The sequence below is a fragment of the Solanum tuberosum genome, unplaced genomic scaffold (assembly GCF_000226075.1).
Source record: "Solanum tuberosum cultivar DM 1-3 516 R44 unplaced genomic scaffold, SolTub_3.0 scf00109, whole genome shotgun sequence".
NCBI lineage: Eukaryota > Viridiplantae > Streptophyta > Magnoliopsida > Solanales > Solanaceae > Solanum > Solanum tuberosum.
In genome coordinates, this window is record NW_006239042.1 from 663,822 (window position 1) to 690,172 (window position 26,351).

Consider the following 26,351-nt stretch of genomic DNA (forward strand, 5'->3'; position numbering starts at 1 on the left):
ACATATACACCTATATATATATATATATATATATATATATATATATATATATATATATATATATATATATATATATATATATATATATATATATATATATATATATATATATATATATATATATATATATATATATATATATATATATATATATATATATATATATATATATATATATATATATATATATATATATATATATATATATATATATATATATATATATATATATATATATATATATATATATATATCCTTCACCTCCTTTTTAAGCTATACATATTTCTAATTAAAACATTACGCAAATACCCCCATACAATATATTAAATTACGATGACAATTATTTTAAGCAAGGTTGCAAATATAACATTATTTCAAGTTCCCAAAATGAGAATAAACAAATTGTAGTAATTAAGAACTGGTTTATCGACACGCGACTCTTGATAGCATTTTCGGGATGTCATATGGAACCCCTCCATATAAAAAAATTAAGAGAAAAGAAAAAGAGAAATAAAAAGAATGAAAAAGAAAGCTGCAAAAGAGATGGGGTTTCCAAACAATCCATGGAAAGTGAATAATAGGATGACTTATGAGAAATAAAGAAAATGATGAAGGAAAAGGAAAGGAAATGTTGTGAGCACCACATTTCATGAGGTTGAAAGTGACTGAACCTGAATGACCATACCTTTGCACTCAGCCCCATTACAAGCTTTGTTAAGACCTTTGTGATCTTGAGAAAGTCGAAACAACTGTTGATTGGAAAATATGGGCAAACCTATTGGTGAAAGTATGAATTGTGTTCCTCTTTGTGAGTGTGAGCGTTATAAATGATTCCTGAACTTTAAATTGATTATACCTTTGTGTGTGAAAATGGAATCATCATTTGTGTGAGGGTATTCGAAGGCTTTTGTTGAGCTTGAACTCGCATTTGAAGCAAGTATTGCGAACTTGAAAATCTTTTGTAATGGTGTTTCACAACTTGAATCTTTGAGTACACATTTGATCTTTGCATAAGTAAATTGAGTCTTGTTGTGTGCATTCATGATTGAGTCTTGTCTAACACTGTTCGAGACACCCTTTTTGAATGGCTGGACTTGAGTTTGCTTGAGGACAAGCAAAACTTTAAGTTGGGGGTGTTGATGAGTCCACAAATTGGACTCATTTAGGGCTATATTTTGATGGAATTTTTGTCCTCAAATGCTTATTTTATTTAGTATCTGATGAAAACCCTTAAGTTTCAGGTATTTGAAGTTTGAAGGAAAGCATGGAAACTACGTCACTAAAAGAAACGAAAAGGCTGAAAAGAATGAAGAAATGAAGGCCTGAGGATCACCGATTCCACTTGGCGAGTCGCCGAAGGGTCTAACTTTGCCTTTTGTTCCAGTGTACTTAACCCTGAAGGAAAGGATCAAGTCAGCGGAAAAAGGGAACAGTCGGCGCATTGCACAGAAGTTCCGTGAAACAGTACCATGTCGCCCAATGAACCAGAGCACGACGATGCTGAAGGATAGTGCAAGATGGCGAAGAACTACACCAAAAGACGAATCGCCGAGTTGATCGGCGATTCCAACTAACGACTCTGAATGATCCGCTGCAGCATAAATCTGTGAAAACTATACATACTAGTTAGAGTTGTAGTTTTAAATGTCGAACAATTATTATAATTTTCATATAGAATAGTTCTTTTTGATATTTTTGCTCTAAGTTTGAGAGGGTTTTGAAGACTTGAAGTTCCAAAGGGTTTCATCTTCAAGATTTCGATGTGGGTCTCTTGGATTCTTCAATTTTGGGGTGTATCAAGAGTTAAATCTTCATACCCAGTTGAATGCAAGCTCAATTTGGTATAAATTTCTATCTCTTATACATGTGTGGCTAAAACCCCCAATTCTTAGGGTTTGATTTAGCGAATATCGGTTAATATAATTATTGGGTCTCGCTTGCTGATATTTTATCTGTAGATTAAATGTGATTTCATTTAGTGGTTGTGGATGAGTTTATTGAATTTGTAGTTGCAAATATAAGTTTATTTATGTGTTTTCGGCTTGATCGAGAGAGAGGTCGTAAAACTAAGACCACTAGATTGATGGCCAGTGTGAGTGGGTCGACATGAGGTTCAGCTAGAGAGAGTGAACCCTAGTCCGATGTCAACACACTCAGCTCGAGAGAGTTAGTGGGTTAAGGCGTAGGTTGGTCTTTATATGTTAAGTGGGTGTCCGAGAGGTACGCATTTAAAACGGGGTAAGTTGCTCGAGAGAGAGCTGAACCCCCTTAAAGTTTAACCTAGTCACAATTATTCTATGAATCTTCTATCGAAAGTATGTACCCAATAATCTAGCTTAACCCGTATTCCGGTCACATCCCAAGGATCCCCTCTCATTACTTAGAAACCCTTGTTTATTTTATTGTTTTTACTTACTAGTGACAAAAACCTTCCATTGTTAATTGACACTCTTGTGGATCTCTTTAATTTACACTATGTTTAATCATTAATGTCTTTAGCTACGACTAGTTAGAACTAAATTTTATTTTTATATTAATTCTCAAAACCACTCTCTTGGAAACGATCCCAACCCTTGGTTGGGTTACTAAACTATTGTACGATAGTAGACACTTGCATCGGAAGTTGTGTCTTGATTACGCAAACATCAACATCATGTCATTTCTTCATCTTCTCTTTGTAGATGGCTGAACTTTCATATGATCTGAGTCTAAATTTATCTAGTTCGTTAAATTGTTCTACCCTCTCCCTTGAAGTTTTTGACCAGTCCAAATTTAAAGCTTTAAATGCCCACAGCGCTTTGTGTTCTAACTCGACGGGCAAATGACAAGCCTTACCATAAACCAACTGATATGGAGACATATCAATAGGTGTTTTGAATGCGGTCCGATATGTCCATAGTGCATCATCGAGTTTCCTAGACCAGTCAGTTCTGTTGGCATTTACTGTCTTTGCCAGGATGCTTTTGATTTCCCGATTTGACACTTCGACTTGGCCACTTGTTTGGGGATGATATAGGGTTGCTGCCTTGTGTTTCACCCCATATTTGCTCAGTGCCATTGACAACCACCTTTTGTTGGTAAAAGGTCAGCTTATACGACATCAATAAACTCACAATGTCATTTGCAAAATTTGCATACCATGGTGTAGGTTTGAGTGATATAGCAAACACCTGTTCGTCAGGGAAAGAGTCGTCTATGTCGACCTCATGCTCGGCATCTTCCTTTCTTTCCAACCTCGATAAGTGGTTGGCCACTTGATTTTCGCAACCTTTTCGATCTTTTACCTCAAAATTGAACTCTTGTAATAGTAGCACCCACCTTATGAATCTTGGTTTTGCATCTTTCCTCGCCCTTAAGTAGCGCAGTGCAACATGATCAGTGTGTACTATTACTTTGGTGCCTAGCAAGTATGCCCGAAACATTTCAAATGCACACACCACTGCGAGCAACTCTTGTTTAGTGACCGTATAATTTCGTTGGGCATTATTTAGTGTTTCGCTTGCATAATAAATTCGGTGAAATAGTTTGTTGCGCTTTTGCCCGTACACTACACCTAATGTCATACCACTACCATCACACATTACTTCGAAAGATTCAGACAAATCAGGACTGACGATAATCAGGGTGGATACTAATTTTTCTTTCACACAATTAAATGTGGTCATACAAGCATCATCAATATAAAACTTCACTTCCTTCTTTAGGAGTTTGCATAGTGGGTGTGCAATCTTTGAGAAGTCTTTCATTAACCTTCGGTAGAAACCTGCATGCCCCAAGAAGCTGCGAATACCCTTTACTGAAATTGGCGGAGGTAGTTTCTCAATTACCTCTTTTTTGCCTTATAAACTTATAGCCCTTGTTATGACACCTTGTGTCCTAGAACAATACCTTCCTTCACCATGAAGGACTTGCCCTAAGTGTGTTAAGCATTCTTCAAACGTATACCCTACGACTGAAAAGTCATCCATAAATACTTCCATAGAGTCTTCAACCATATCCGCAAAGATAGACAACATGGAACGTTGAAATGTGGCTGGGGCATTACCTTGTCAGAATGGCATTCTTTTGAATGCAAATGTTCGAATAGGGCAAGTGAAAGTGTTCTTTTCTTGGTCTTTCGGTGCAATAGAGATTTGATTGTAACAGGAGTACCCATCAAAAAAGCAATACCACCCTCTTTCTGATAACCGGTCAAGCATCTGGTCCATCAAAGGCATTGAATAATGGTATTTCTCGGTCCATGAGTTAAGCTTTCGATAGTCCATGCATATTCTCCACCTAGTCACTGGTCTTCCCAGCATAAGTTCTCCTTTTGCATTTGGGACTACGGTTATACCTCCTTTTTTTTGGTACACATTGCACCGGACTTACCCACTTACTATTTGCAATATGCTAAATCACTCCCGCATCTAGCCACTTGATGATCTCCTTTTTCACCACCTCTTGCATTGGAGGGTTCAATCTCCGTTGATGCTCCACACTAGGTTTACATTCACTATCGAGCCAAATCTTGTGAGTACAGATGCCAGAAGGAATTCCTACTATATCGGCTATTGTCCATCCAATAGATTTTATATGCTTCTGCAGTACTTCAATGAGCAATTGCACCTGCCTCTCAAGAAAATTGGTTGTGATAATCACTGGTAAAGTATTATTGGCTCCTAAGAAGGCACATTTGAGATGAGAGGGTAGGGCTTTAAACTCCATATTCGGTGGTTCTTATGTTGATTGCTTTACTGGAGGACTTTTTCTATTTTTCAGGTCGATATCCAACTTGATTGGATTCCTTGAATATTCTCCTAGCCCTGATAAGGCAGCTACCACTTCCTCATAGCCTTGAACTTCGGATTCATCATAATTGGCAAGTACAGATTCAAGGGGTTCAGTCTAGCGCATTAAATGGTTCACACTTGCCACTGCCTCATCTATAAAATCCTCAGTAGACACCACATGTATATTACTCGGTTGCTTCATAGATTTACATATATTGAAGATCACCTCATCATCGTTCACATGGAACTTCAATTTCCTCCTTTCGACATCCACCAATGCTCTCCCGGTAGCTAAGAATGGCCTTCCCAAAATAATGGGTATTTCAGCATCGATCTCACAATCTAGATTCACAAAATCAGTTGAAAAGATGAATCGATCTACTTTTACCAATATCTCATAGTGTATCCCCACTGGGTGCCTGATTGATCGATCATCCATAAGGGATCTCATTGTCGTTGCCTTTGGTTCACCCATACGAAGTTGCTTGTATATTGCATAAGGCATCAAGTTAATGCTTGCTCGTAAATCGCACAAAGCTTTAGCGAATTGGAGCATGCCAATTGTGCATGGGATTGTGAATGCCCCAGGATCTTCTCTCTTAGTGATTGACTCATTTGTCATAATTGCACTCCTACTTTAGGGTACCTCAATCGTTTCATAGTCCAAGCATTTCTAACAATGCTTTCCAACAATGCTTCCACCAGAGGAAGGTTAATTGACAAGTTCTTGAATACTGACAAGAATTTTTTGAACTTCTCATCTACATTCTTCTTTTTCAAACGTTGAGGAAATGGTGGAGGTATTTTGGGTAAAGGGTGCATGACTTTTGGAACTTGAACATGTTGCTCTGCATCCACTTGTGGTTCTTTGGAAAGGTTTTGTGGAATAGGCAATTCTCACTCCTCTATACCCTAGCTCTCTTCCTTCATTTGAGGCTCCTCATCCTCCATCACATTCCCTTTTGCCATATTTCCATTTTGCCATATTTCCACTACGGGTAACTACAACCAACCCTCTTCCATTATCTTTCTTCAGTGTACTGGATGTTAATTGAGCTGATAATAGACTCAATTGACCTTCTAGCATTTTGATGGCATCAGCATGAGAATTCACTTTACTGTTTAATGATGAAAAGTTATCTCTCATCCCTTATAGCAAATCCTCAGAGCCCTCAACTTTATCAAGTATGCGTGACAATAGATCATTCACCCGAGGACTATTTGCACTCCCTTTTGATTTACGGCTTTCACTCAATTGAGTATGGTCTTCGTCATGGTCATCTTGTTCAGCCCAATCGTGGCAATATCTCATTGTTTTTCACTCCTATAATGGTTCCAACCTTGATTTCCGCCCCGCTGTTGATAGTGTGGGTGGAAACCCTCCTCATATCTTGTGGAGTTCCAACCTTAATTCTCCTCTGGTCTTAAGTGATCGGATCGGTCTTAAATAATCGGAAGAAGAACCCTCCTCAACTCAAAATACTCCATACGTCACCTTCATGTGCTCTTGTATCACATCCATTTGAGACAACATCTTTTTGATGTTTTCATCCCTCTCCCATTCTTTATCGAGTTGTTCTTACATTAATCTGATGCACAGTGGGGAAACTTGGTCATCGTTTGTGTACCATGCTTGATCTACTCTAGTCATGCCATCTAGGAGGAATGAGGCTACTTAAAATGCTTGTAAAATTATCCCTCCTTGCACGAGTTGATAAGCTATCCCTTTATTAACCGAATCCAGACTACGGTAAAAGTATTGATGCAATAACTCACTCGGCAGTCCATGCTTTGTACATTTTCGCAAAAATCTCTTAAATCTTTTCCATGATTCGTGAATTGGTTCGCCATCCTTTTCATTAAAAGTTTGAATGTCGTCTCTCAGTTTCATCATCTTTGATGGATGGAAGAATCTTTCATGAAAAGTCGTAACTAGCTCCTCCCATGACTTGATGGAGTTCTTTGGAAGCTCGACCAACCACTTAGTAGCTCCCCCGGTCAATGATAATGGAAATAAGCGAAGTCGTATGAACTCTTGCGATAGATTCTGGAATGACAGAGGGGTGCACACTTCTATTAAGCTTCGTATATGGTCATACGAATCTTCATGCTCTAACCCTCCATATTAACCTCTTGAATGTATAGGATGGAGTGTTGTGCTAGTAACTTCAAATGTCGCACTTCGGTTTGCTTGTGACATGCAAATTGCACCCATCTCACCCACTTGGGTAGGGTTGTACACACTATTAATATCATCAATATCGTCTCGATGAAAAGTATAACCCTCTGCATGGCCTGCTCGGCAACTATTTTCGTCGTTCACACTCATATGTTTCTTAAAACACACAAACACTCAAAACAAAACTGAAAATTAAGTAAGTAGACTACACCTATTAAAGACATTAACGATTAAAAACATTGTAAATTAAAGGGTCACACAAGAGTGTAAATTAACAATGGGGGGTTTTGTCACAAATAAGTAAAAATAGCAACATAAATAAGGATTTCTAAGAAGTGAGAGGGGATCCTTGGGATGTGACGGTAATATGGTACTGCTTTCTCTAGAAGATTCATAGAATAATTGTGACTAGGCTAAAGTTTAAGGGGGAAAGGCTCTCTCTCGAGCAATTACCCCGTTTCAAATATGTTCCTCTCGGACACCTACTTGCCGCATGAAGACCACCCTATGCCTTAACCCATTCACTCTCTCGAGCTGAGTGTGTGGGAATGAGACTAGGATTCACTCTCTTGAGTTGAACTTCATATTTACCGACTCCCACCGGCCATCAATTTAATAGTTTTAGTTTTACAAACCTCTCTCTCGAGCAAGCTAAAAACACATAAATAAACTTGTATTTGCCACTGCAAATTCATTAAATTCATCCACAACTACTAAACGAAATTACAATCAAAGTACGATTAAACTATCATCAAGCAAGACCTAACAATTATCTTAACCCATAATCGCTAAATCACACCCCAATAATTGGGTTTTTAGCCACACATGTATAAGAGATAGAAATTTATACCAAATTGAGCCACATTGAGCTCGCATTCAACTGAGTATGAAGATTTAAGTCTTGATACAGGCCAAAATTGAAGAATCCAAGAGACCCAAATCGAAATCTTGAAGATGCAACCTTTGGATCTTCAAGTCTTCAAAACCCTCTCAAACTTAGAGCAAAAATATCAAAAAGTACTATTCTATATGAAATTATAATAATTGTTCGACTCCTAAAACTACAACTTTAACTAGTATTTATAGTTTTCATAAATTTGTACTGCAGCGGATCATTCGGCGTCATTAGTTGGAATCGCCGATCAACTCGACGATTCATCCTTTGGTGTAGTTCATGGTCATCTTGCACAAAGTCTTCAGCATCGTCGTGCTCTGGGTCATTAAGCGACATGGTACTGGTTCACAGAACTTCTCGGCGATGCGCTGACTGCTCCCTTTTTCCGCCGACTTGATCCTTTCCTTCAGGGTTCAGCATACTGGAACAAAAGGTGAAGTAAGTCCGTTCAGCAACTCGCCAAGTGGACTCGGCGATCCTTAGGCCTTCATTTCTTCATTTTTTTAAGCCTTTTCGTTCCTTTTTGCAACTTAGTGTCCATGCTTTCCTTCAAACCTCAAATACCTGAAACTTAAGGGTTTTCATCAGATATTGAAATAAAATAAGTATTTGAGGACACAATTTCTATTAAAATATAGCCCTAAATGAGTCCAATTTGTGGACTCATCAATCGTCTCAATTTCTACAACGTCTCCAGAAGAAGAATGCGGATGAGAAGTTCAAGAAGTTCTTATTGGTGTTCAAGACACTATCAATTAATCTCCCACTAGTTGAAACATTGTTAGAAATGTTGGGTTATGCCACGTTTATGAAGGAGTTAGTCACAAAGAAAAGGAGCTTCGATTTTCAAACAATTGAAGCTTCCCATAGTTGTAGTGGATTTATGACTAAAGAGCTGATAAAAAAGAGAGAATATCCCGGATAGTTCACCATCCCTTTCACCATTGGCATGTTCCAATTAGTTAAAGCCCTATGCGATTTGGGAGCAAGCATCAACCTAATGCCATATGCGATCTGTAAACAACTTGGGTTGGGGGAATTAAAAGCCACAACAATGAGACTCCTGATGGCGGACCAATCAATTAAATATCCTATGGGAATACTTCATGACATATTGGTAAAGGTTGACCGATGCATATTCTCGGTTGATTTTTTCATTCTCGATTGTGAAATAGATGCTGAAATTCCCATCATTTTGGGAAGACCATTCTTGGCAATCGGGAGAGCGTTGGTGGATGCTGAAAGCTGAGAATTGAAGTTTCGGGTGAACAAAGATGAAGTATCCTTTAATGTATGTAAGTCAATGAAACACCCAGTAATATTCACATGGTCTCCATTGTTGATGTTATTGATGAGTTGGTGGCTAGTGTGAGCCATTTGATGTGTATGAGCGAGCCACTTGAAGTCATGCTTTCGAACTGTGATGAATTCAAAATCCAAGGCTATGAAGAGGTAGTAGCGGCTCTCTCAGACTTGGCAGGTATTCAAAGACTCCATTGAAGTTGGACAATGATCTATAAAATTGAGAAAGTCTTCCCGTAAAACCATCAACAGAAGAACCACCAAATCATGAGTTGAAAGTACTTCCCTCCCATATTGGTTATGCTTTCTTGGGGGAAAATAAAACCTTACCGGTGATCATTGCAACTGACTTGCTTGAATGGCAGAAAAAATTGCTCGTTGAGGTGTTGAGAAGGCATATCAAAGTTATAGGTTGGACTATCAGTGACATAGTGGGCATTCCTCTTGGTATTTGCACTCACAAAATTCAGCTTGATAGTGATTGTAAGCCAAGTGTTGAACATCAATGCAGATTGAACCCACCGATGGAAGAGGTGGTGAAAAATGAGATAATAAAGTGGTTAGAAGAAAGTGTGATCTACCCTACTGCGGATAGCAAATGGGTAAGTCCAGTACAATGTGTACCAAAAAATGGAGGCATCCGAGTAGTTCCAAATGAAAAGGGGGAGCTTGTACCGATGAGATCAGTGACCGGATGGAGAGTATGCATTGATTATCGGACATTAAATTTGTGGACTGAAAAAGATCACTTTCCCAGGCCTTTCATGGATCAAATGCTTGATCGACTCTCCGAGAGAGGTTGGCATTGTTTTTGGATGGGAATTCCGGTTATAACCAAATCTCCATCGCTCCTGCGGACCAAGAGAAAACCACCTTCACCTGCCCATATGGAACTTTTGCCTTCAAACGTATGTCGTTCAGGTTATGTAATGCTCCAGCAACATTTCAACGTTGCATGTTATCTATTTTTGCTGACATGGTTTGATGATTTAATGGAAGTATTTATGGATGACTTTTCTATTGGGGGTGACACTTTTGAAGCATGTTTAGCACACTTAGAAAAAGTTCTCCAAAGATGTGTGGAGACAAATTTGGTCCTAAATTGGGAAAATGCCACTTCATGGTTAAGGAAGAGATACTTCTTGGTCACAAAGTGTCGCAAAAGGGGCTGGAGGTTGATAAAGCAAAGATTGAAGTGGTTGAGAAGTTACCACCACAAATTTTGGTGAAGGGTATTCGTACTTTCTTGGGACATGCTGGTTTTTACCGGAGGTTCATCAAAATCTTCTCAAAGATAGCACATCCTCTATGCAAACTCTTGGAGAAGGATGGGAAATTCGACTTTGATGATGCTTGCATAGTGGCTTTTAAGTGCCTGAACGAAAAATTTGTTTCCACCCTAATCATCATTAGAACTGATTGGTCAGAATCTTTCGAAGTAATGTGTGATGCAAGCGACGCAGCATTAGGTGTTGTATTGGGGCAAAAATGCAACAAACTTTTTCACCCCATTTACTACTCAAGCAAAACTCTAAACAATGCTCAACGTAACTGTACAATTACTGAATAAGAGTTACTTGTGGTAGTTTATGCATTTGAGAAGTTCTGGGTATACTTGCTAGGTACTAAAGTGATTGTTCACACTGATCATGTTGCACTGCGTTATCTTATGGCAAAGAAGGATGTCAACCCAAGATTGATAAGGTGGGTGCTTTTATTGCAAGAATTCGACTTTGAGGTAAAAGATAGGAGAGGTTGTGAAAATCAGGTGGCTCATCACTTCTCAAGATTGGAATGCAAGGAAAATGACGAGCTGGAGATCGACATAAATGATGTTTTTCCTGATGAATAGGTATTCACGGTAACTCTTGAACAACTTCCTTGGTATGCTAATTTTACCAATTCCGTAGTGTGTGGATTAATGCCAGACGAAATGAACTTCTACCAACAAAAGAGGTTCTTGTTCAATGTTAAGAATTACTTTTGGGATGAGCCATATTTATTTAGAGAGTGTGAACACCATTTCATTAGGAGATGTGTTCCGGAAGAAGAAACCATTGAAATTCTCCATGCTTATCATGCTTCACGGGTTGGGGGTCATCATGGTGGTGTAAGTACAACTGCTAAAGTTTTACAAAGTGGGTACTACTAGATATCTCTCTAAAAAGATGTTCATGAGTTCATTAAGAAGTGCACTCAATGTCAGAAACAAGGTGAAGTGTGCAAAAGACACGAGTTGCCTCTTACCCCCATTTTAGAAGTTAAGCTATTTGATGTTTGGGGAATAGATTTCATGGGCCCATTTGTGAGTTTGTTTGGTAATAAGTATATCTTGGTGGCTGTAGATTATGTTTCTAAATGGGTAGAGGATGTTGCAATTCCAAACAATGAAGGAAAAAATGTTGTTCAATTCCTGAAACGCTACATCTTTGCTAGATTTGGTGTTCCTAGGGCTATTATTAGTGATGGGGGATCCCACTTTTGCAACAAGTGGTTCTCTGCCACATTGAGTAAGTATGGAGTGAAACACAAAGTAGCAACTCCGTATCATCCCCAAATGAGCGGCGAAGTTAAAGTGTCAAATTGGGAGATCAAAAGCATGTTGGCCAACACAGTGAATGCTAATAGGACTGATTGGTCTAGAAAGCTTGATGATGCACTATGGGCGTATCGTACTGCATACAAAACACTAATTGGTATGTCTCCGTATCAGCTAGTTTTTGGTAAATATTGCCATCTACTAGTTGAATTGGAACACAAAGCATTGTGGGCATGAAAGCTCTAAATTTGGACTGGGCAAAGACTTCAAAAGAGAGAGTAGAGTAGTTCAATGAGTTGGACGAATTCATGTTCAAAGTTTATGAATGTTTAGCCCTTTACAAGGAAAAGATGAAGAAATGGCATGATGCTAAAATGTTTAAGAGGGAGTTCAGACTGGGAGACTTGGTGTTACTATACAACTCTCAACTTAGACCGTTTCCAGGAAAGCTCAAGTCCAAATGGTCAGGACCGTTTAGAGTGACACGAGTGTTCGCAATGCTGCCATCGAAGTTGAAGGTCAAGAAGGACATGCATTTAAGGTGAATGGGCAACGCTAGAAGTTATACTTTGGCGAGTGCCAAGAGATTTCTCTGATTGAGGTGGTCTACCTGAAAGATGTTTGAGAGCATTTCCACATCATGCCACGACGTTAAAAAAGGCATTTCTTGGAAGGCAACCCAAGTGTTAGTGTTTTAAATAATGTGTGTTGATTTTGCAGGTGCACAATATTGTGCGAGAAGAAGATGCTATTGGCAGATCGCCGAACCTGTTCGGTGGGCACGACATAGTCCGCCCTATGGACTTGAAAAATGGGACTTAGATTTTGGAACATTTGGCGGGAGACCTTCATCACTCGGCGAATCACAGATGTGCTTATGCGACCCGATTTGTTTTGCCCTTTTACTTCAGCGCTGACAGCGTAAATCAATGATTATTTTGCGATGTTCCAAGTCCATTATGAAAGTCGCCGACCTATTCGGTGACCTCCTGCATCTCTGTCGATTTTCCCCTTTCTGCTAGTGTCACCCACTGAAACTAAGAGCAATATTTAGCTCATTGGGCGCACCACCGAAGCATTCGGCGATTGGTTCATTTTCTCGCCAACTGGGCGCTTAGTGAAGATTCCTTGTCATCTTGCTATGCATGTTTACATACTTGAATTTTATCTTTATTTGCTAGTTTTTATTTTTATTCTTGTTTTATTTGCGGGAGTGTCTGTTCTCTACTCACATTGGGGACAATGTTGAATGCTTTTGGTGGGGGTGGGTACTTGGTCAATGAATTCCTCTGTGTTCTCGGACCCTTTTGGACCCATTTTTTCCACCTCTTGATTGTTATTAATTGTGGCTGGGGGGGTGCGAATTTGATTGTCGGTTGTGATCAATACTGTTATCCTGAATGGTGCTCTTAATAGAAAAAACATGATAGTGCGGCTATGATGAGGCCAAATAAAGTTGCATAGGCAATATGAAAACTTTTTGCATCTCAATGTGACTAGCCGATTGTCGAATTGAGTCTCTTGTGATGAACATTGCACACTAGCGAAAGTATGGAGTCTTGTTTGACATTGGTGCCAATGTCTTGTGTGATGAGCTTACTGTGAACCATGTGTGATAACACCTAATATTTACCCCATTTGTCCAGTTGACCAAGTGTTGTGAGCTCTTGAAATGATCTTACGTAACAATTTTAAAGAGCGAAACAATTTAACATTATACCTCTTTTGTGGCCTACCTTGTGAGCGTGTGATCTTTTCTTAAACACCCTTTGAGCCTTATCCTTTTCTTGGAAGAAACTTGATGAAATTGTGACCTTTCTTTATCCCTTCACTCATAACCCTCATTAAGTGTGGTTTGTTTGAATAGCCAACTTAGGCTTTTGGCCTAAGTTGGGGGTGTGGTGAAAAGAGAAGGTAAATCAAGAAGTGCAAAGAAGTACCCATTGATCCATGGTTGTGAAAAAGATGGAACCCTTCCATAAAAAAAAGAGAATGAAAAAGTTTTTAAATAAAGTTGCAAAGCGCAAAAGAAATGGGGTGTCCGGAGTCCATGGAAAGTGAATAAAGGGGTGACTTATGAGCATAAATGAGAATGATAAGGAGAAGGAAACGAAGTGTTGTTCATACCACATTTCATGAATATAGCAGCCACTGAGCCTAAATGACCATACCTTTACACTCTGCCCCATTAAAAGACTTGAAAAGACCTTTTTGATCTTGAGTGAACTGAAACAAGTGTTGGTGAGAAAATAAGGGCAAACTTATGGGTGGAGTCATGCACGTGTTCATCTTTTTGAGTGTGAGAGTTCTTTGTGATTCCGGAGCTATAAATTGTTGAACAAATTATGTGTGATTATAGAATCACCTTTGTGTGAGGGTATTTTGAATACATTTGTTGAGCTTGAACTCCCATTTGTAGCAAGTATTGTGAACTTGAGAATCTTTGATAATGGTGAGTTACAACTTGAATCTTTTAATACATAATTGATCCTTGCATGAGTAAGTTGAGTCTTGTTGTGTGCATTCATGATTGAGTCTTGTGTAGCACTATTGGAGACATTTTTTTAAACTATTGAACTTGAGTTTTACTTGAGGACAAGAAAAAGTTTAAGTTAGGGGTGTTGATGAGTCTGAGATTTGGACTCATTTTGGGCTTTATTTATATAGATTTAGTGTCCTCAAATGCTTGTTTTGTGCCAACAACTGATGTTAAACCATTGATTTTCAGATACATGGATTGAGGAACAAAGCTAGAACAGAAATGGGCAATAGAGACAACACGAGCGAAAAAGAGAAAGGAAAGACAAGCCTGATGATCGCTGATTAGTCCACAAATTGAACTCATTTAGGGCTTTATTTTGATAAGAATAGTATCCTCGAACGCTTATTTTATATATCATCTGATGAAAACCGTTAAGTTTTAGGTATTTGAAGTTTTAGTGAAATCATGGACACTTAGGCACAAAAAGGAATAAAAAGGCTAAAAATAACGATGAAGCTAAACCTCGAGCATTGCCAAGAAAACTTGGCGATTCACCGAAGCGATTTACTCCGCCCTTTGTTCCAGTATGCGAAGCTGTGAAGGAGAAGGATCAATAAAGCAATGAAAGAAGTAGTCTAGGCTTCGCCGAATAGTTCTGCGAAGCAGTACTATACCGCCCAATGGTCCAGAATGTGAAGGTGTTGAAGGCAAGCACGAACAGGCGATGAGATAGACGAAGGGCGAATCGCTGAAGTTAGTCGGCGACATCGACTAATTTTGCCGAAAGATCCGCCAACACTATTTTCTGAAGTTTATAAATACTGAACTTATTATTATTTTTAAGTGTAGAACTTTTATTTTAAATTTCATGAATAGAATAGTACTTTTTAGATATTTTCTCTCATGTTTGGAGAGGGTTTTTCGGAACTTGAAGAAAGGAGTTTATCTTCCCCAAGTTGGAAGTGGGTCTTCTCTATTCTTCTTCTTTTTTTCAAATGAAGGTTTAATTTCTTATATCCATTTGATTTTCCTATCATTTTAGGTGTATTTTGTTATTTCTTGATGTGTGGCTTCAAATCCACATTCTTGGGGTGTGATTTAGCAAATATGTGTTGATATTATTGTTGGCTCTTGCTTGCCGATAGGTTACATGTAGTTTAATGGTGATATCACCTAGTTGTTGTTGTTTAATCTAAAGGGTTTGTAGTTGCAAATACAAAGTCACTCATGTGTTTTCAGATTGCCCGAGAGGGAGGTCGCGAAACCAAGACCACTAGACTGATGGCCTAAGGAGTGGGTCGACATGAAGTTCAGCCGAAGAGGGTGAGCCCTAGTCCCATATCCGAACACTCAGCTCGAGAGAGTGAGTTGGGTAAGGCGTAGGCTAGTCTTCATGCGGCAAATGGGTTCTGCTATACAATTCGCGACTTAGACTCTTCCCTGGAAAGCGCAAATCTAAATGGTCTGGACCATTTCAAGTAACGCGAGTGTTCTTTAATGGTCACATATAAGTTAAAGATCAGGAAGGTCCTCCATCTACAATGACCGGTCAACGTCTGAAATTGTATTTAGGAGATTGTCAAGAAATTTCATTGGTTGAACTGGTATATTTGGAAGACGTCTAAAGACGCTGTTGTGTCATGCCACGACGTTAACTAAGGCGTTGTTTGGGAGGCAACCCAAGACCCTTTGTTAACTTCTATTTTGCATATTGATTAAATAACAGTGTGCTAGTTTTACAGACTAAAGTGTGGAAGGAGATCAAAAGGTGCAAAATGGCGAGCAACAGTTCCAGTTGGCGAATCGCTGAAGAATCCGGTGACCAACTCTAATTTGCCGTTTGACTCAGGATATATTCAAAATCAAGAGTCTGTTAAACAAGGCAACAGTTGGAAATTATTGGCGAATCACCGAGCATTTGGGTGACCGCAATAGAATTCGCCGTTGGGACCCACGTATAGCAGCGGTTCTGTAACCTTCGACGGATAAACCCAGTTTGACTAACGTCGCCAAGTGGAACTTTTGCAAGCCACATCATTAATATCCAGCTAGATGGAGTGACAGATTAACCAGGATCACCTCTTTACCTCTTCTTTGTCTTTCTTTACTTTGCCTTATGGATTTTGTATTACTTGCATTTGAGGACAAACTGATTTATTTGTGGTGGGGTGAGGCCCACACCTTTTGAGTGCTAGTTAATACTTGTGTTTTGGTGTACAGTTGGGTTATCTGTTTCAATTGAGTTTTTAAAACTGCTTCTGCGATTGTTTGAGCTTATGGCTCTCTTTTATGTTTAATTGCAAAATAATTTAGACCCTTCCAAATTTTTTTGGATTTTTTGCACATTTTTGCCACCCCTCGTGAGTTTAATGTGGCTGTTATTTTGCAAAAAAATAAGTCTCGGTTTTGATCAATACCGATGACTTGAATAGTTCTCTCAATTGAACGAACATAAATGTATGGCTACTATGAGGCCAATGAAGTTGCATAGACAATATGTGAACTCTTTGTATCTCGTTGTAACTAGTCAATTATCGAATTGATTCTCTTGTTATGACCGTTGCACACTAGCGAAATTGTGTAGTCTTGATTAACTTAAGTGTCGATGCCTTGTGTGATTAGTTTGCTTTGAACCATGCATGAATAAACCTAGAATTTTCCATGTTAGTATGATTGATTTAGAAAGGTGTCCTCTTGATATGATCTTAGGCAACTTTAAAGAGTGTAAGCCAAATTTGACATATACCTCTTTTGTGACCTACCCGTGAGTGTGTGAAACTCTTTTGAACACCCTCTGAGTTTTACCTTTCTTTCGAAGAACCTTGATGAACCCTAGAGCTCACTTGACACACTACCTATAACCCTCTTAGTTTGTGGTTTAGTGAATAGCCAACTTAGGTCAAAAGCTTAAGTTGGGGGTGTGGTGAAAGGAAAAGGAGAAGTCAAGAAGTGCAGGAAAAGTCACCCTTAACCCTTGGTGTTGCAGAACAGTGGAAAACTTTGCACTCACCCCCATTACAATCCTTAGAAAGTCCTTTTTGATCTTGAGTAAGCCGAATCAAAAGTCGATTCGAAAATAAGGGCAAACCTATGGGTGAAAACATGCATTGTGTTCTTTTTTATGAGTGTGAGCGTTGTACCTGATTACTGATATAGAATTGGTTAACTTCTGTGTGTGAATATGGAATCATTATTCATGTGAGGGCATTTATATACTTTTTGTCGAGCTTGAACTCGCACAAGTAGCAAGTATTGCGAGCATGACAATCTCTGGTAATGGTATTGTAACACTCCGGAAATTTAACGACCTAAGCTAGAGCCTAATTGATGACTAATGACTTAATGAGAGTAGATATGATGTTTCAAGACCTAATTTAATGTAACTAAATTGATAAGAAAATGTTAGTGAATAAACGTCAAGGAAGGACCATGAAGTCCGGAAATTAGTGCATTGAACTAGTGAGGTGCTAGGTCTTGAAAATTGACTTTAGAGTATCGTAGGTGGACTAAAGTTTGTAAAAAGGGTTCAAAATTGTAATACTTCATGTTTAGGGTCCAAACTTCGGGGTATGACTCCCCAAGGACCACTCAAGGGGTCCTTGAGGAGGACCCAAACTTGGACCCAAAAGCTGGCAAAACTGCAGCTAGCGACGAGACCAAGACTTACGGCCAGTAGAATGGTCTACGGACCATGAGTCATGGTCATAAGTCCATACTTAGTCGTGGGAGACTTGGCCCCCAAAAAGGGAACATCAATCCCAAACCACGACCATGCAGTACGGTCCGTAGACCGACTCATGCTTCGTGGAAAGGGTCCCACGAGTAGAGACTTAGTCTCCTCACCAAGACCCTTGTATGCACCCTCTCAGTACCAAACCACGAATGGCCAGCATGGCCCGTGTTTCAATCCACTCCCCGTGGACGGGGACTCGTGGATGGCACTTGAACTCACTGCTTCCACACGGTTTAAGTGGGGGTAGTTTAGTTATTTACTAATTAATTGCTTATGGGTTTAAAACGGTTATAAATAGTTATTTTAGGTGCATTTTGGTATTATTAAGTGATAACCAAGTCTTCCACCTTATAACTCCAAATCATAAAATCAAAACCCACTTCTCTCTAAACTCTCTCTCTCAAGGCTCTAGAAGGAGAAGACTTCATTGGACCTAGGGTTTCAAGGTTTCTTCCCAAATTTCTTGGAGATTCTCCATTGATTCTCAAGGAATCAATTAAGGTATGGTTGCTCTTCACTCTTGGGATCTTTTCCCCAAGAGGCCCTCTCAAAATTGGATTTCAAAGTTCCCCAAATTTTAGGTTTTCTCTCAATTTCGTGTGTCACATTCCGAAGGTATTTTTATTGACTTATAATGATTAATTATGGTTTTATATGATGATTTGTGGATGAATTAATGTCATTTTGATGTTTTTTTAACAAATCCCCACAAGACCCATGAATTCTCCTTCTTTCTCACTTTAAACCCTAGTATGACTTTAATGGTGAATGAAGGATGTGAATCTAATATGTAAATTGTGGTATTCATTATTATATTATAATGTTACTCTATGTGATGAATGATTACCAATGAGTTAGTGTTGAGTCTTGATGTGATCCTTGAAGGTTATGAATGAAAATTGTCAAATTGATGAATATTTATATATTGAATTGTTGATCCACTTATGGTGGAGGTGCTACTTGATTATGAATTGTATTGAGTGAGTTATGTTTCCTCTTCCCTACAACCCGAAGTCTTGACAAGTATGCTATGATACGAACATGAATGTTAAGCTATGATTATGGTAGTATTGGTATGATGAATAGAAGGTAAATCTCATGAACACTATATGACTTTGTTATGAATGAACATTATTATATATTGATGGTTCTACGATGAAAGGTTATTCTCATCTTAGGACTTGTGAGCTATATGATGAATGATGGGTTGAGTCCCTAATGCACTTCTTATTGAACTAATCTGTAACTAAAGACCTAATACTACTTTAAAAGGGAATTGTACTTAGCACCAAGTGAACATGAATATGAGATGGAAGCTTTTACGTTTTTCAAGTCCGGCTTCCCATATGGGTTCCTTTTACATTTAGCAAGTTCGGGTTCCTAAAATATATATGTTGTCTCATGAGATGGAAAGCTTCTACATTTAGCAAGTCCGGGTTTCTAGTAGCAATCTCCTTGGTCCTTAACTATGGTTGCCCACATATGTATTAGCTAGTGGATCCACCTATATGCTATTATGTTAGTTCCACCATAGCAAGTAAGACACTCTTTTTTCGGTGTGGGAGTAGAACACCGGATTCCATGAAGCTGACATGGTCTATGTCGGTTATTGCTAATATCCCTTTGTTTTAAGAAGATGATCTAATGTATGAATATGCCTATGTAAATGACTTATGAACTCTAATTAGGACTACTTGAGGGATACTACTTAGTGTACGTGAGGGTATGGGACTTTACATATGCATTGCACAAGTGGGTTCTTTGGGGAGCTCTTGTGTGAGTCCTTTATATATGGTAAGGTATGAATTATGTTAGGGTTGGTTTCACCTATTATGATGTTGATTATGTTAGTGACTATACTTGTGTCTTCTTAATGGCTTTACTTAGTAGATATGGTGGTATGGGACTTCATATGTACATTGCACAAGTGAACTTTAAAAGGGGTCATGGGTGGTGTCTTATGATGGTATGATGTAAATAGAACTCAAATATGTAAGGTATGGATTATGGGTTCTTGTTATGATCATAAATATATCTTTACCTTGTAATGTGGATTGACTAAGTTTTCCTTGAATATGCATTATGGCTTCTAACTTGAAATAGCATGTTTTCAACTAAAGGTCTCTTTTTGCATGATTTAAATAGTTTTAATTGCATGGCTTCCATACTTAGTACAATTGATTGTGCTAACCTATATTTCTTCCTTTTTCTACTAAGTGTATGTTCCTGGAAGTGATTGTTCTACTAAGAGACTCAAGCTTGGATTTAGACTTCTCCAAGACTTTTTGGTATGTCCTCAAGTTCCAAGGACACACACTATGACACTTATATTGCTTATATTGTAATAGACTATTAGACTTCTTATGTACTTATCATTTTGAGACAATTCTATTATAAAGGGCTATGGTCCCTATTTGAGATTCTTATGTGTACTTAGATGGTTTCATGGAGATGATGATGTCTAGTCATTCTACCTTCTATTTTCTATTATGAGACACTTTGACATTGATGTTGAAAAGTTTTAAATTTCCGCATTATTCAATGTCTATATGCAATAATCAATATGCTAAGGGATCGTATAAGACCCCTTCGGGGTCAAGTACCCCGTGTTACACCTAGGGGGTGCTCTCGGGGCGTGACAAACTTGGTATCAGAGCATAAGGTTAATTGGATAATATTAGGGATGATGTCTCCTGAAACCACGTCGAGTAGAGTCTTGTTCATATGTGTGAAGCGCGCCACACTTATGACTGAGAAGCTATAAGATGCTTAGGAATTTTCATTTCTTGATTACTCATTGGTCGTGCCTCAAGGATCTTAGTTCTATTAAGTCTTTCCTCCTAATCCTTTTCTTGTGCTTATAGGCTATGAATACAAGAAGGACTAATGCTAGGAGGGTCGGAGAGGAAAATGTGAATGAGGAGGTTCAACCCCAGGTTCTTCAAAACCCTCAAGCTCCTATTGATGAAAGGGCTATGTCTAATGTGGAGATAAGGGCAGCTCTTCATACCTTGACTCAACTCATAACGGCACAAGATAACCGAGAAGCTAGACCCCGAGTGGAGACCAATGTGAGTACCATGGCCTCACGGTTGAGGGGCTTTACTAGGATGAACCCTCTTGTCTTCTTGGGTTCCAAGGTGAATGAAGACCCACAAGAGTTCTTGGAGGAGGTTTATAAGATTGTGGAAGCTATGGGAGTTTCTTCTAATGAGAAGGCCAAGTTGGCCGGGTATCAATTGAAAGACGTGGCCCAAGTATGCTACACTCAATGGAAGGACAATAGGCCTTTAAAGGTAGGTCCTATAGCTTGGGAGATATTCAAGAAGGGTTTCCTTGATCGATTTTTCCCCCGTGAGAAAAGAGAAGCCAAAGTTGAGGAATTCATCAACCTTCGCCAAGGAGGTATGAGTGTCCAAGAATACTCCTTGAAATTCACGAAGTTGTCCTAATATGATTCCTCAATGGTTTCTAATCCAAGAGATGAAATAAGTCGTTTTGTCACCGGTGTGTCCGATGCTATTGAAGAAGAGTGTCGAGCGACAATGCTCCATGACAATATGGATATCTATAGTTTGATGGTACATGCTTAACAAGTGGAAGATTCAAGGTTAAAGAAGAGGAATAGAGAGGTGAAAAGGCCAATGTCCGATGAGGGAAATACACCTAAGGGTAAGTTTGAAGGTCAAGGTGAACCAAGGTTTAAGAAGAGGTTTCCCAAGCAAAGAATTTCCAATGCTTGTAAGCCCAACAAAGGTAGGGTGTCTAACCCTAGACCACAAGGAAGAGGTGGTAGTCTTTATGTTGAAAAACCTAATTGTGAAAAGTGTGGCAAGAAGCTCAAGGCAAGTGCCTAGTTGGCACGGAAAATTGTTTTAGTTGTGGGACGAGTGGTCATATGAGGAGAGATTTCCCTATGTTGAAGGTTCAAGGGAGGGAGAATAAGCAAGCTCAAGCAAGTAGGTCTAACTCCGATGCTCCTAAGAAGAATCGCTTCTATGCTCTCCAATCTCGAGGTGATCAAGAGAGCTCTCCAGATGTTGTTACCGGTATGTTGCAAGTATTTTCAATAAATATTTATGCATTTTTAGACCCGGGTGCCACTTTATCTTTTGTTACTCCTTTAGTGGCTATGAAATTTGATATGCTCCCTGAAACCTTAAAAGAACCTTTTTCTGTGTCTACCCCGGTTGGTGATTCGGTCATAGCAAAAAGAGTGTATAGGAGTTGTCCCATTTCATTGTCCAATAGAGTCACATTGGTTGATTTAGTAGAACTTGATATGTTGGACTTTGATGTCATATTAGGGATGGATTTGGCTTCATGCTTGTTTTGCTTTCCATAGATTGTAGAACCCGAGTTGTGAAGTTTCAATTTCCTAATGAACCCATTGTAGAATGGAAGGGAGGAAACTTGATCCCTAGAGGTCGAATTATTTCATGCCTAAAGCTTGTAAAATGATTTCTAACGGTTGTATTTATCATATTGTGAGAGTTAAGGACCTTGAGTCCGAGACTCCTCCATTACAGTCGGTCCCCGTAGTACGGAAGTTTCCGAAAGTCTTTCCTAATGACCTGCCTGGAATCCCTCATAAACGGGAAATTGACTTCGGCATAGATTTCTTGCCGGACACACAACCGATATATCCCTCCTTACTGGATGGCCCCAGCCAATTTGAAGGAATTGAAGGCTCAACTTAAAGATTTGCTAGATAAGGGTTTTATTCAACTTAGCATATCACCATGGGGTGCACCGGCTTTGTTTGTGAAGAAGAAACATGGGTCGCTTAGGATGTGTATTGATTACCGACAATTGAACAAGGTCACTATAAATAATAAATACCCGCTCCCTAGGATTGATGATTTATTTGACCAACTCCAAGGGGCGAGCTACTTTTCGAAGATCAACTTAAGGTTGGGTTATCACCTACTTAGGGTGAGAGGTGTTGATGTTCCTAAAACGGCATTCCGAACAAGATATGGTCATTTTGAGTTCCTAGTAATGTCTTTTGGTCTCACAAATGCCCCGACAACATTTATAGACCTTATGAATAGGGTGTTTAGACAATATCTTGACTCCTTCGTGATTGTTTTCATTGATGACATTTTGATATATTCTAAGAGTGAGAATGATCACATGGAACATTTGAGAATCGTGTTGCAAGTTCTCAAGGATCAACGGTTGTATGCTAAGTTTAGCAAATGTGAATTTTGGTTGAGATGGGTTGCGTTTCTGGGGCATATAGTGTCAAGTAAGGGAATTGAAGTAGATCCAAAAAAAATGGAGGCGGTTAATAAATGGCCTAGACCCTTAAGCCCTTCCGACATTAGAAGCTTTTTGGAATTAGCCGGTTACTATAGAAGGTTTGTTGAGGCTTTCTCCTTAATTTTTTCTCCCCTAATGGCCTTGACCCAAAAGAAGGCTAAATTTGAATGGTCGAAGTCATGTGAAAAGAATTTTGAACTGTTGAAAGAAAAGCTTACCTCCGCTCCAGTATTGACCTTGCCGGAGGGTTTGTGGTATATTGTGATGCTTCAAGAGTAGGTTTGGGGTGTGTCCTTATGCAACATGGAAAAGTAATCGCATATGCTTCTAGACATTTAAAAATTCATGAAAAGAACTATCCAACCCATGATCTCGAGCTTGCGGCGGTAGTTTTTGCTCTAAAGATATGGAGACACTATCTATATGGGGTACGCGTAGATATGTTTACCGACCACAAGAGTGTTCAATATGTTTTTTGCCAAAAAGAGTTGAATCTCCGGCAAAGGAGGTGGTTGGAACTTTTGAAGGACTATGATATGAGTGTCCTATACCACCCCGGGAAGGCTAATGTAATTGCGGATGCGTTGAGTAGAGTGTCCATGGGTAGTGTTGCTCATATAGAGAATGAAAAGAAGGAGTTAGTTCGAGAGGTACATAGGTTGGCCCTATTAGGTGTCCAACTAAGGGATTCCTCCAAGGGTGGGTTTACGGTTCATCATTGTTCCGAGTCATCACTTGTAGTTGAGGTTGTGTCCAAGCAGCACCTAGATACCACTATGATGGAGTTGAAAGAGTCGGTTCTTGATAAGTCCGTGGAGGCTTTCTCCCAAGGGGGTGATGGGGTGCTTAGGTACTAAGGAATATTGTGTGCGCCGGATGTGGATGACTTAAGGGAGAGAATTTTAGAAGAGGCTCATGGTTCTCGATATTCTATCCATTCGTGAGCCACCAAAATGTATCGTAACCTACAAGATATCTATTGTTGGAATGGAATGAAAAGGGATATAGTGAGCTTTGTGGCCAAATGCTCAAATTGCCAACAAGTCAAAGCCGAGCATCAAAGACCGGGAGGTGTATCTCAAGATATAAGTATTCCCACTTGGAAGTGGGAGGATGTCAATATGGGCTTTGTGGTAGGTTTGCCTCGTACTCGAAGGTAACATGATTCTATTTGGGTCATTGTTGATAGGATGACTAAATCAGCCCATTTTCTTCCCGTCAAGGTTTCGTATTCGGCGGAAGACTATGCTAAGTTGTACCTTAAAGAAGTGGTGAGATTACATGGAGTTCCTTCGTCTATCATTTCGGATAGAGGTACCCAATTTACTTTGCACTTTTGGAAAGCATTCCAAAATGGGCTTGGTACTAAAGTGAAGCTTAGTACAATATTTCACCATCGAATAGATGGCCAAGCGGAAAGGACCATTCAAACCTAGGAGGACATGTTGAGAGCGTGTGTGATGGATTTTAAAGGTAATTGGGACGATCACCTCCCCTTGATTGAATTTGCCTACAACAATAGTTACCATTCAAGTATTGCCATGGCACCATTTGAAGTACTTTATGGTAGGAGGTGTAGATCTCTGGTTGGTTATTTTAAGTAGGTGAATTTTCTCTTCTTGGTCCCGAGATGGTTTATGAAGCTATTGAAAAGGTTCAACTTATATGAAATGGGTTGAAAACGGCTCAAAGTCGGCAAAACTCTTATGCCGACAATAAGAAGAGGGATCTGGAATTTGAAGTAGGTGATTGGGTCTACTTGAAGATCTCACCCATGAAAGGGGTAATGAGGTTTGGTAAAAAGGGGAAGCTTAGTTGTCGGTATGTAGGCCCTTATGAGATTTTGAAGAAAATTGGAAACGTTGCTTATTAATTGAATTTGCCTAATGAATTGGCTCCGGTTCACCCGGTATTTCATGTCTCTATGCTCAAAAAATGTATAGGTGATCCGGTATCCATACTTCCTTTAGAGGGTTTGGGGATTGATGAGAACATTTCTTATGAAGAGGTTCCGGTTGAGATCCTAGATAGGCAAGTAAAGAGGTTGAGAAATAAAGAACTAGCTTCTGTTAAGGTTCTATGGCGGAATAATCTAGTTGAGAGTACTACATGGGAAGCCGAGGCTGATATGAAGTCCTGTTATCCTCATCTCTTTCTTTCTACTCCTATTTAAACTTGAGGTAAGTAGTTTCTCTTGAGTTTGTAATGAATTAGGAGGTATGTTTGTTGTATGATCTTTTTCCATGTTTCTTCCTATATGGTGTAGGTCCGTGCGAGGAAGCATGACGTACTTAATTGAGTCTCTCATGAATTATATGTCCCTCTTGTTGAACTGCTTAAGTATGATGATTGCATAATTTGACTTATGCGGTAAAATTTATGAGCATGGTTAATTGTGTGTAATGAAAAGATATGCTAAACCTCATGTTGTGTTGCATTTGGTTATGATGTTGACATATGTGACCTCATGAGATAAATTGATGGACATGTTGGTTATGTTATGATGGAGTGGGATGATTGTCTAATATTGCTATGATGAGCTTGCTTGTGTTGGAGAAGGTAGTTACTCTTATGTCTATATGAGATGGTAATTTTGGTGCATAATGACATTTATCTTTGTGATGGCTTCTTTGCTTGTGTTACATTGAGCTAATGATGTGGATAAGGTGTTTCCTCCTTTGTAATGAATTTGTGATTGATATGTGTTGTTGTATGGCTGCTAGTCTTGAGTCCTAGTCCCCCCTAAGAGTGATTAAAGTGTCATTCGAGGACGAATGTTCCTAAGAAGGGGATAATGTAACACTCCGAAAATCTAACGAACTAAGCTAGAGCCTAATTGATGACTAATGACTTAATGAGAGTAGAAATTATGTTTCAAGACCTAATTTAATGTAACTAAATTGGTAAGAAAATGTTCGTGCATAAATGTCAAGGAACGACCATGACGTCCGGAAACTAGTGCATTGAACTAGTGAGGTGCTAGGTCTTGAAAATTGACTTTAGAGTGTCGTAGGTGGACTAAAATTTGTAAAAGGGGTTCAAAATTGTAATACTTCATGTTTAAGGTCCAAACGTCCGGGTACGACTTCCCAAGGATCACCCAAGAGGTCCTTGAGGTGGACCTAAACTTGGACACAAATGCTGGCAAAACTGCAGCTAGCGACGATACCAAGACTTACGGGCA

The 26,351-nt window shown here is 39.1% G+C and overlaps 1 protein-coding gene across 1 annotated transcript; it reads left to right on the forward strand.

The window, feature by feature from the left end:
- Window positions 1-9,172: 9,172 nt before the first annotated feature.
- On the forward strand, window positions 9,173-16,095 carry LOC107061115 (uncharacterized). Its single transcript, XM_015309900.1, has 8 exons — window positions 9,173-9,326; window positions 9,401-10,056; window positions 10,278-10,695; window positions 10,771-10,886; window positions 11,001-11,286; window positions 11,494-11,871; window positions 12,408-12,558; window positions 15,912-16,095. Exons 1-8 carry the CDS (start codon window positions 9,173-9,175, stop codon window positions 16,093-16,095), a joined length of 2,343 nt encoding a protein of 780 aa, XP_015165386.1.
- The last annotated feature ends 10,256 nt before the right edge of the window (window positions 16,096-26,351 follow it).